This window comes from Electrophorus electricus, chromosome 10 (assembly GCF_013358815.1).
Source record: "Electrophorus electricus isolate fEleEle1 chromosome 10, fEleEle1.pri, whole genome shotgun sequence".
NCBI lineage: Eukaryota > Metazoa > Chordata > Actinopteri > Gymnotiformes > Gymnotidae > Electrophorus > Electrophorus electricus.
The window spans coordinates 12,646,542-12,659,335 of record NC_049544.1 but is presented as its reverse complement, the minus strand read 5'-3'; the positions used below and the strand labels follow the sequence as shown (position 1 = coordinate 12,659,335).

The 12,794-nt window shown below is 41.4% G+C and overlaps 1 protein-coding gene across 7 annotated transcripts in view; it reads right to left on the bottom strand.

The window, feature by feature from the left end:
* The window catches only part of plecb (plectin b), a 104,584-nt gene that overhangs the window by 89,051 nt on the left and 2,739 nt on the right, over positions 1-12,794 (bottom strand). For 5 of the 7 annotated variants that reach the window (XM_035531216.1, XM_035531218.1, XM_035531217.1 and 2 more), the window contains exon 2: positions 12,043-12,238. In XM_035531216.1, the coding sequence (XP_035387109.1) occupies positions 12,043-12,235 (193 nt within the window). In that variant the 5' untranslated portion in view covers positions 12,236-12,238. Of the gene's footprint in view, positions 1-6,100; positions 6,313-12,042; positions 12,239-12,794 lie in introns of those variants that run through there. The other 2 variants (XM_035531222.1, XM_035531223.1) reach the window with 1 other exon arrangement.

Sequence of the window (12,794 nt, the reverse complement as noted above, 5' to 3'; positions counted from 1 at the left end):
ATGAACCATACACTTGATTCCTTGAAATTGATGACTGGATTTGTGTTCTATACCAGGTATTGCTCTGCTATTAGACTTCAAATTCAAACTTCACATTCTTTGCTATTATATTTTTAATGTGGTTTCCATTTTTAAAAATGTCTTTCTCCTCTCAAACTTAGGTGGCATAATTCTCACAACAGCATCCTCAGCAGTGGTCTGAGAATCGAATTTTATCATAAAATCCCACCAATGCCAGCTTGGAAACTTTTCTTTGTACTTTCCAAGCATTCTGCTCTTTGAAGTCTGGCTGGACACTCTTCAAGGTGCATAAAAATAAAATCCATCTATCAGGGCTTTTTCTGCCACCATACAGTCCTCTTTATTCTAGTGGCAGACGACTTCATCTAATTATGCACAGATTTCTCTCATCTCCGGAGAAAGACATGAGGACATTGTCTGTGTCCCATATCCCAAACTGCAAGAGGACAATGACCCAGACATTCGCTACACTCTTTTGACTTGCAGATTAAAATAATTGCGCCCAGCATTAGCAGTCACTGATACAATGTTCAGTAAGTTCAGTAAGTAATACGGGGAACAGTCAGCCATCATGAACACAAGGTTAATTTTTAACCACAAAAATATGGAGTATAAACACACACACACACACATACACACACACAATGAAACAGCAGAATTTAAGGACATGTGGGTGTGTCGGGTAAATCTGGTAACTGAGGGGAAGGGAATGTTCTGAGCAGAGGTGATGACTCCCAACACATGCCTACTGCTCCATGCCTTCCACATCCCTCCTCCCAAAGCGTGTGCGTGCGTGCGTGCGTGTGTAGGCTTCAGTCTGTGTTTAAATTAGTGACAGGTAGAAAGGAAAGATAGAGGTCAAGAATTAAAGTAGGTGAAAATGTGTCTATGTATGTGTGTACATGTGAGCTCTGTCAAACATCAGGCTAGACATTCCACCAGAATTTTATTTAATGACCGTATAAGTGTTGAATAAACACCACAGAACAAAACCTTCACCTTAAAGGCACATGGAACCATACGGAAGATCAGTGTTGCTCACTGTGCCAACCCAGGAAACTCAGGCTGCCTGAGTGAAACACTCCCCCTCACCCACAATGCCAATTTACACACTGGCCCCTCAATAAAGTTCCAAAAACGCCACCAGGGAAATGAGGAACAAAGGTCTTCATTTTCAATACAAAATATTCTTTTGCATGTAAAACTACATTGCCGGTTTGACAGATGCTTTCTTTCAAGCAACTTCATAACATGACAGGTAGCATGTCTGAATATGGTCATTATAGTGGACAATCCCAGGATTGATCAGCTTTAATAGAACAGTGGCAGTTTCAGTTAACAAAGCAGGTCACTTGCTCTTTAAGAACAATGCTGTCTATAGGAAGGAGAGAGAGCAGGTGAGGAAGGGCAGCTGTTTGTGTCTGATATCCGAGTGCTTTTACAGTGCTGCAGGTCAAGCAGGTTATACTGGGATAGGGACTTGTCACATAGCTCATGTCCAAAGCTGACGTCTGCCAGTCAAGCATGGCTCACATGCAAAAGTGAGGGCATGGAGGATCAAATGCCACACAGGCGAGAAAACACATTAATCATTTAACTACGTGACAATGTAGGATGACTAGAACAGTGTAGCACTACAGGTGGTTATACTGCAGACCTCAGCAAAACACCAACAATTTCACAGAAGTTTACTCTGACAGTGCACACACACACACACACACACACACACACACACACACACACACACACACACTTTCCTGCATCATCCTCTCTGGGAGTATATAATTAATGCCACAGTGAAGCTTATCTTCATAACAGCATGCACACAGACACTATAAGAGTAAATATGAAAGTATGAGGGAGTCTCTTTCCAGAAATTCCTAATAAGGCTAAGATCTCCTCTATGCTGCTCTATGAGCTTTGACCTGGGTTATGTCAATGGAGAGCAATGATAGCAGTAGCACACACACACACACACACACACACACACACCATAAAACACAAAACAAAACAAACAAAAAAAACCCCATACATACATACCAGTCAATATTTCTTCACCGAGCAAGCTTAATACAGTACCAGTAGAGCACAGTATCTCTAATTCAGCACACTACTACCCAGCTATTGAACAAGAACGCCCTCATAGTAATGAGATTCCCACATCTAAACACTGCCACAATAGACACATTCCCAAATGGCTGTATCAGATGGGATGGATGCATTCATTATAATGTAACTGTTTTATAACTGGACTCTCACTGACTTGGTCATTATCTTGGTCAACATGGTACCCCCATATCCCAGTCTTGGTTCAAATGTTTCAAGAAAGAGGGAGAGAGAGAGATTTAGTAGTAAAGGCTGCTCTTTCAACAAAACCTCCAGCAATCTTGTTATACCAGACTTGGGAGGTGAAAGGGAAGTATCAAGGAGAAGAAAAGCAGAGTTTAAGACAGACACTGACATCATCAAGATCCTTTAACAGTCACTTAAAGCCAGTATCACAAGATGGGTCATCTACCTATAATTTGTAATTTATCTGTGACAATCATCCTGGATTAAAATAATCCTAGATAATCTGGGTTCTTGCTCTGTCAAGGCATTTATATCCATATATGATCCTGCTACGTGTAAGCATGCCGTCAGCATGTAAATCAGAAACAGGAGCTGGATTCGTAGATTGATCTGGAGAGGTGCCCTGTAACCAAAAACTTCTTTATTTCATACACTGCATAGCACAGGAGGTCAAATGTACTATGCAGACATGCAAATAGATACACTATTAACCAAGATTTTAAACCAAAACACCGTAACTACTTTCATGTCTCTAGAAGTTCTGTACCCATTCTTCTGGTGAAACACTTTCACCAAAATTATTATTTTAACAAAAGTCATTATCAGACCACAAGGCTATCACTTCATTCATTCCATGGCCAAACATTGCAGGGATACAGATAATTTCTCTGTATTTATGCACTATATCAAAGCTGTAAAAACAGTGACCCCAGGCCAAATATGAGTCTTTACGCCTATTGGTTTAGCAGATCAGCTGTAAACTCTTGGGCTTCCTTATAACTCAGTCAGCAACAATCATATACATATCTACTGTATAATCATACACACAATACCAACTGATGAGAAAAAGATAAATCTAGTATAAAATAACAGTAATAGATATATTCTATTTATTTGTCTACTTTACAAAGATGCAGCAGTGTTTGAAGTGCTCTGTGGGTGACCATCAAGTCTGCCTTAGATCTCAAAATATCTCTTTAATTGGCAGGCCAAACATGGCAGGGGCTATGTATGTGTTGAGTATTTTAAACCCCAGGGGGAAATAAAACAGGCATGCATGGTGTAAACCACCAGGGGAAGAGGAGTGAGAGAGAGAGTGTAAGAGGAAGTACAGGAGAGACGGTGTATGGATAGGGGACTTGGGTAATGTCTACCTCCCCTGCTTCCACACAAAGAGAGAAAGAGAGAGAGAGAGTGAGTGTTATAAGAGGAAGCCTGTAAAGAGAGATAGACTTGGTTTCAGACAGGCACAATCACATCAAATGATACACATAAAAACAGCTCTAGTGTAAAAAGACTCTGAAACCGTTCATCCTTTTTAAAATTGTATGCTAACCACTTGAGGACCTTTTGTTGAACAGTGTAAAATATACTGAAAGTACTACACTGTACATTGAAGAGAATCATTTATAGGTAGAAAATGCACACTGTCTGTTAAAACAAACAAACAAACAAACAAAAAAACTAAACACACTCTTTTGGTATAATAGGATTTCTTATGTTAATTTTCATGAGAGGCTCCTTCAACATATTTGGAGCAATATCCTGGAATTACATTACCATAGCAATTGACCAACTGTACCTCTTAAAATTGTGAAGCACCATTTGTGTTTGGATAGTGTACCATAACAAAGCACCAAGCCGGACAAAGTGATAGAGTGTGTGATCTCAGTGAAATTGACCACAAGAGACACAGACACATATGCATTATTTGCAAGGAGCATTTAGACAGCAAACTTTTTCTATTATCTGGCTATAAGTGGCCAAGTAGTAGCGCACATGTGAACAATTATGGGATCTAAACTAGGGTGTGCAGTCCATCAAACACAGCCTATATATGACATGAGCATGTTTACCATGAAACTAAACCAGTAAAATTGTACATTTATTGTTTCACTATAACAAGAAATGCAGCATCTACAGAATAACCCTTCACACATAAAGCCAAAAGAAGCCTATGTGATGTCAAAGGCTATGCTCTAGAACAGGTGGAGCTCTGGATGTTTGAGTCAGAGTCTGATTAAAACTCAGTGTCACTGATCAGGCACGGGCCCCCGGCTGGGGGATGTCCCCACTCAACCTAAACAACAGCAGGAGCGAGGGGGAAGAGGAGGAGCCGGCAGAGGGACCCAAGACAGGAGATGTAGATGGAGTGCTAAAAAAAGAGAGATGAGATGGATTGCAAGACATCTCAGAAGATCGAAAAGGAAACTAGGTGAAGAGGGACAGTGGTGGACATGTGGATTAGGAGGGAAGACAGAACAGGAAGCCAGTGATAGAAAAGGAGTGGTGAATGAGTGAGCGCAGGACAGAGAGAGAGGTGGACTTCCAGAGATGGCGAGTTCATAGCTGGCGTGCCTTAATAAGGAGATCAGGTACCGTTGGCAGCAGGAGAGAGGTGGAGAGAGAGAGAGAGAGAGAGAGAGAGGGAGGAAAGAGAGAAAAGCAAGAAAAGAACGCCTCTAATATAAACGCTTGCTTTCTTTTTCCTCCAGTCTGCCTCCTCAACACACAAACACACTGAAGCACACTTGCACAGACATGCACAAACACAGCGTAGAACACAGCCACTGAAAAATTATTCAGCACAGACCCCTCCACCCAATGAGAACAGAAGTGGGGCGATATTTATAGAGGAAGCCTTAACACTCTCTCCCCCATAACCAACTGTTTAGCCCCTCTGAGACCAGGAGGAAGATGAGGAAGAAGATGAAGATACTCTAAGGTACAGTAGGAAAGGGTGCGAGAGAGATAGGGAAAGAGGGAGAGAGAGGGAAAGAGAGGAAGATCAAGAGAGAGCTGGAGAGACAGAGAGAGATCGATCTAATCAGGCACCTTTTTATGCATTATGTTACACAGAAGTGACTAATTAGCTACAATGTCTGGACCTAACTTTCACAGTTATCACTTGTTTATTTCGATGTGTTCAAGCAGCACAAAGTGTTTTTATTCTACAACAGCAGTTAAAAATTAGGTGATGAGTAGAAAACACTGTTTTCAACTATGACCTAAAAAGCACCATCATGCTTTACCATCACAATAAATCCCACATGTGATATGATATGCACATTAAATGAGATGGAAGGTTGAGCAAATTTAGATGTGATAAAGTACATTGAAAGGCATTGAAGAACCTGGAAAGCAAAGCAGATGAAAATCCACTCTGGACCAATGTAGACTGTGTACAAATGAAGAATTTAAGACCAGATTTGGTGTTTTTAAAAGGAACATATTCAGTATAGCAAACAGAAAAGATAATCAAATCAAAAACAACATGTGCCAAATGACCAATTCTGGTAAGAAAACATCCCATTCTTTAAAAACGAACTGCTTAGAAACTGATGAGAGCAGGCATAGCAAAAGCCTGCTGTGCTCAAGAGCTCCCTGGGCTTCACGTTTTAAATATTGAAATAAAGCCCTAGGGTTCTGTGTCTAAGGGATGACCAAACCAGAATGGGCCTTCCACCGTCTCACTCAGACCGTTATTTACTGCAGTATCGTTTTGCTCAGGGCAGAACAGCATGAGCACATGGCCACAGTTCATAGAGGAGCACTTATGTGAGTGCACTATGAATGCTTCCAACCTTCACTGAGAGACCCAGAGACAGAGTGACAGCAAACATGTGTGCCAGTCAGTTTAGCACTCAATAGCATGATTAGTACTCACGCACGCACATGCGCGCACACACACCCACGCACGCACGCACGCACACACAAACAAACGCACACACACACACAAACAAACGTACACACATCATCATCGCCCGCACTCCACTCTCTTCTTTACCTTTATACTTCTCTCTGACGTTCTCGTAAGCCTGAATGAAGTCCTGCTCGTCTGCATTGGGTGGGAGGCAGAGGGGCTCATACATGGCCATGGTCCAGATGTTTGTCTGGACGCTGGTCCGAGTGCTCTTGCTGGCACTGGCGTGGACGCTCACCCAATTCTCTGTTGTGTCCTGCTTGTCCCGCCTGCACTGTGCTGGATGAGGTGGATGTGTGCGTGAGGCTGGGTCAGTTGGGGAGACAGTGCTCAGACTCTGCTGGCTGGCAAGTGTGTCCTCGCTCCAAACTTCATTCCAAAAGGCAGCAGTAGCAAACCACGCCCCCTAGCCTCCCCCAAACCTCACCGTGGCTGGGAAATACCAGCACACCCAGCAGAGCCCGCCCCCTTAAAGACACACAGAGCCCATATCTCCTCTGCTTGATGCGTGACTGTGCATTCACACATACAAGTGCGCACATGAGCATAGCACAGCTTATAGAAGACACTGCAACAGGCACAAATGAGTGAGCAACACATAAAAGCCCACACAGAAACACATAGCACTTTCCATACCAATGACATCAAATGTCTCCATAATGAGTTTAAGAGTGAAACTCATTCAGTCATAATTTCCATACTGCATACATAAAATAACCTAAATACACACAATACTAGAACTGTGATTTATTTCATGCAAAAATACTTATAAATTACACAGCTTTATATAACTTTATATTAGCATGTAGCTATTTCTAATGGACAACTGAAGGGAGAAATACACTAACAATGTTAGACTGCTGTGCTGGGAGGTTCTAAGATGTTGTATGCTGAGCTGGTGCAGTGGGCAGTCTGATACAGGAATGTCCTTGACATCCTTACAGAATTTCAGGAGAGAAACACTGAATATTCACTAGGGAATATTCTCTAGGGAAAATGAGCTCAAATATGTCATCAACTTACAGAATGCGCCATGTTCTGCCTCTGCTGTATATCAGATTATGAATTCAATGCATATTATTGTTCAGAGTCAGATGGTGGATTGATAAAAGTACAGTGGCTTCTGTTTCTAGCATTAGGTGCTTAAGCCTATGTTGTCCATATGTTCCATGACCCAAACACCATTTCCCGTTTTCCTTCCTGTACTTTCCCAAAGACGAGCTACAGGCGCCCCTTCCCACCTCCCCCGGAATCCCGACAACCTCACATACTTCCACAGGAGCAAAGCTCCTTCTCACAGAGCATTCCCAGTCATCTCACAACTCTGTGTGGTTTCTCCACTGGCAAACTAACAGCTCAGAGATTTTCCTGGAGGGAAACACGATAAGTCCAAATGGTGAAAAAAACAGGAGCTCGGAACTCTAGCCACACTCCCAGCCAAAATGTGGATGGAAACTGCTTTTCACTGCCATGAGCAACAGCTTTTGAAAGAAAAAAAAAATTAAAACAGACAACCCAGCAGGGCCTAATGTGGCCACAGAGCCAGAGAAGGAGCAGGACAGGATGGGATACTGTCTCTGCTATAAAAGGGTAATTTAAGTGCACAGCATGTTTCTCTTTATTGTTTACAATCCCCTCCATCAGTAGATGGAAGTAACAACTCTAACTGTATCAGGACCAAACCCAGGAGGACATATGTGAACTTATCCACTCTACAAGGCCCATTCATAAAACTGAAAAATTGTCAGCTGGGCAGTGACATGGGAAACTGCAGCTGATCTAAGTGAGCTTATTTTTAGAAGGAGGCTAAGTGTCGAATAAGGAAACGAGAGGCCGTTAGTGTAAATGTTTAATCTTATGTGTGACTAAAGTGTGCAAAACAACACAGTGTTTGATTCCTTGTTTAACTGTGAATTTAGAAAAGCAGTCTGTTTCTCTTTCTGTGTGTGTGTGTGTGTGTGTGTGTGTGAGTGAGTGAGTGGGAGAGAGAGCGTGAGAGAGAGAGTGAGAGTGAGAGAGAGAGTGTGTGTGTGTCCTTCACCAAGGCCCAACTTGCATTCTGCCACACAACAGCAGGTGGATATGGTAGTGAGAGAGCATTATTCCCGGCTTACGTTACATAGGTTATAGGAAGTGTAAATGTGTCCGTGGCCCCTGGGGTTTCTGAGTGCACGCTATGCACACATAAGCCCTAGAATCTCCTCATCAGTCATAAAATTCAGCCGACCAGGGCATGAAACGAAACACATCCATCTTACATGAAGACTGCTGTGATAGCACAACAACACCACCTGCATCAACCTGAGAATAGAGCATGTCTGCCTTGACCTCTGACCTCCCTATGTCCCTCTACACCCCTCAGCCATGCTTATCACTGAAGCCCCACAGTGTATCTGTAAGGTGGAAATGAATGAAAATTTATCACAACTCTGTTGCTTTAGGTAAACTCCACTATTCAGATAACTCTGTTAATGTCTAAACCATTATAACCCAAAAACATAGAGCAAGAAACACATAACTCTGAAAAATAATAACTCTTGGCTGTCAGAAACATTAGGGAATGTGAAATAAGAATGAATGAATGGATATGAATGTTAAAATATGAATGAACCTGCAGTGTGAGATAAGGCCCTACAGCTAGAGGCTCTCTAGAGAGAGAGTAAAAAAGCAAAAGGTGTGGGAAACTATCCAAACTTCAAACGGAAGCACACTGGAGTGAAGGAGACTAAGCAGAACATATTGTCACACTATCTAAGAGCACCATAATTTACATGGTTTAATATACATGAGCACCATAATATACACTGAGATGTAATGGCTAAGCTGAGGTTTACTCTTTACAATTAAAACCGAAAAGAAAAAAACTTGTAAGCAATGCAGTCATAAAACATACTATATGGCACCTATGACAGTAGATTTTAAACAGTTACTACTGCACACACAAAGCAACAGACTGTTACCAAGTACACAAAGAACATGTGCTTTTAAAGCAGATATAATGAAGATAGAGCATGTACATCACAATCACGAGGGTGAGAGACCGCAGTTTGGAGCATAAAACAGCATCTTCCTGAGGCTGCATGGCCAAATATAACACATACACATACACACACACACACACACACACACACCACACACACACACACACACACCACACATTTTCAGTCTCTGCACTTAATAAGAAGTATAAAAACACTGGATTGGAAGGAAGTGTATGAATTGTCCCCAGAGTGAAAAATTTGCTGCTTGCAGCAATGCTAACATTGTAGCTCTATTTCCTCAAATAACCTTAAGGATTTTTGTAGTAAGTTATAGTAATAAGTAACAATTTCATGGTTGAGGCCACAGAATAGGAAGCAGCTCTGACAATAATTTTAAGGACATAATTCAGCAGAATATTTTAATAACTTTGAGACTAATGTAATGGCTACGGAAAACCGATAATTCTCCATGGATAAAGACCCTAACAAATACTGTAAAAGATGAAAGATTAAAGCAACTGAGGGATCAATTGCTAAAACAGATTTCTCAGTTGTACTTGAGGAAGCTCTATGCTGACATCTGGTGGTTGCAAAATGAACATCAATTTTTAAAACTTTATACCATACAACAAATAATAAATGGACCAGTGCAGATTCCCTATATGAGCAGAAATATCAGAAAATTCAGGATAAAAACTTTAAGTTCACAAATACTCTATATAATAGTTTCTGTAATGGTGTGACAGCACAAATATCACATTACAAATCGCACCTGATTCATCTGGAAAAAGACTTGATAACCAGTGAACAGAATCAGATGTGTTACAACAGCACAAACACTAAATGAGCCATTGAAGTTAAAAACAATTCATCAGCCATTTTCTATTTTTGTGTAATCCGTTATTTAAATTTTTTATTTTGTACAAACTTTACATTAAAATGCTAAACATGCTTTATTTAGGCTTACCTTACTTCATTCATGTGGCATTAAAAAAACTTGTAATAGTGTTTTATACTATTGTTTTTATTTTAAAGAATGTGGGAGATCAGTATATGGATATGTATGGTTTTCGTTGCAAGATCTCAAATAATGCAGTAGAGAAGCACCTAGTGAGTGGGAGTGAAAATCGCTGGCCTAGCCCAGGAAGGTATAGCTGTTCTTCTCCAAGGCAGCTGGCCCACATCCTCCCACATTACGCTTTTATTGGTGTATGCCGATTGTGTGTGCGGCTAGGGGCCATCACTGGCATCTGCTTTCTGAATTTTGAAATGGCCCCACCACTCACCAGGCTTTTAGTAGGTTAAGTAATGATTTGCTCAATAATACGCACGCACACACAGACACACACACACACACACACACACACACAGCCAGATCAGATCAAACAGAGAGCCCTGTCACCAAGTCATCAATAGCACACTGTTATCTGATATGTCTGTGTCAGAAGGAGGCCATAATAACCAACACACGGCCACTGGCTACAGCTCTGACAAGAGCCACATAAGGAATCAGTAAGCAAACAGTGACGGTTCTTGGTAAGTATGCCTGGACAGCATGTTCAATATACCATAATTTATGCAATATGTGGCACTTCTGGTGCCTTTGTTCTGTCTTTGCCTGCCAAACGCTATCAAGGAATATGAGCTAGTGCAGAGATTTATTAGGAAGACAGTGTGTGTATCACTGACTTCAGTAAGGACATTCCCTCATTCTCCTTCTCTTTTCTATCCCTATCAGTCTCTCACCCGGCTACTGCAGACTGTTTCTGGTAACAGCTCTGCAAGGGTTTCTGTTCACTGGTGCAGTGAAACAGTAGCAGCAATGGGCATACATTAGTTTGTCATCCCTTTAAGAGAGATTTACATGTTTCCAGTGATATTAGTTAATTGCAATTTCAAATTGATTTCATTGCCACATAAAAATGTTACTTACAAGGACTTTTTCTTGGCAGTTCACAGTAACTATATAGTAAAATATAGGAGGAACATTTTAACAAGGTAAAATTAAATAACAAAAATCCTGAATTACAAGTTTCATATCCCTTAAATAAATTAACCCTATAGCAGCAGTAAAATGTCAAACTAAGACTAAAGTATTAAAAATTGGGACAGTATCACTGAGAAGAGCAGGGGTAGGAACTTAGCTTTAGAGCTTTTTATCTACCAAAATATAGTCTGTATACAAAACCTCCACTGGGTCCATGTCTGGTCTTTATGGATGAATCTGAGTGTGTGTGTGTGTGTGTGTGTGTGTGTGTGTGTGTGTGTGTGTGTGTGTGCTGACTCATGCAGTAAGAATGAGAAAGGAGGCAGCACTGATAATGTACCAAACTAGCTGTCCTACTGCAATTCGATACCCAGATTAACCACATCCTTCACTGACACACACAGTTACGGTGCGAAGAAGATACAAGGTGAGAAAGCACAACATATCTTGTAATGTGATTATGTGACGCCAAGGTTTGTTAAAGGTCCACATGAAGACATATACCAGTATATAGCATACAGCAGCTTGTAATAGCCAGCAGACTAACTCCATGAACTGTGCATAGGAGCACTGGTGACATCATTTTATGATAACATGAACGTAAACATCATGTGTTTCTGACTTCACTACCATCATGCTTCATGTCAAAATGTGCTTCAGAACAGCTATTATTCAAACGCTCACATGGCTAAACACACCATTTTTCAGTAAAACAAAGCTGTCTATGACAGCACTGAACGTCACTTTTTAATTAATATCAAATGAATAACAACATGAAAACAAACTACATTATATCTACCTGTGCACATTTGTCCTTACAAATGACCTATACAACAATCACACTTGTCTGTTTTTGAATAACTTGCTCTATGCTATATCTGACCATGATAGGCCATTAAAACGACAGGCCTAATTCCCTTTTGTTGAATTTTGATTATTCTGTTGAAGTGGCACTTCCTTATTGAGGCACCCTGCATGGTCATACTAGTGTGGCAGAATATGCTAAGAAGAGTTGGTCAGACATAAGGTCAGGGATCTGAGGGATCTGAGTGGCCCACCTGCAATACGGATGACGGCCCTCTCAGCAGGGTCCAGCACCTCTGCCGAGGCAGACTTGGAGCGTTTCACCCTCTGGTGTTTGGGCAGGTTCCAGGGCAGTGTGTCTCCAGGACAGGGGGAGACACTCCTCTCACTGGAGCTCTCCTCCCTCACCGCCAGCTCCCGAAGCCTCTCCCTGCGGCCTGTAGCCATCACCTGGGACACGGAGAGAGAATCATACAGGTGACACATGCACAGAAAAACGTCCACGTGCATACCAACACGTGTGCTGGCACTTCTGCCTTCTCTTGCCTTACAAGAGCCAAAAAGAGCCATATCTGCTCTACTCACAAACTACTAAATACATTTCCACGAGACACATAAATCCAAGTACACACTTACAATCAAAACGTTCAGTGCTTACATCGTACACAGACCAATGGTTCACTGGTTGTTTTACTGGTTGTATTTTTCCACAGTAATCCACAATGTTTCCTCAAAAGCAATCTAAAGAGCAGCTAGAACATCATCCATTACATCTTCCATATATCCACCCTGCTCTCTGTGTGTATTGGCCAAGCTCTGTGATGCATGCAGACACTGTCTGTCAGTGGGCCAACTGTCATGTTTCATGCAGGACAAAGAAGATGTCTGACCTTGTGCCATTATTCAAGCAAGGTCAGTAAAGACATGTATCAAAGGTAAAATACTCAAACTCTCACTCAAGTTAAATGATTAACTACAGAATTCTCCAAGTCTGACTAGAATATTT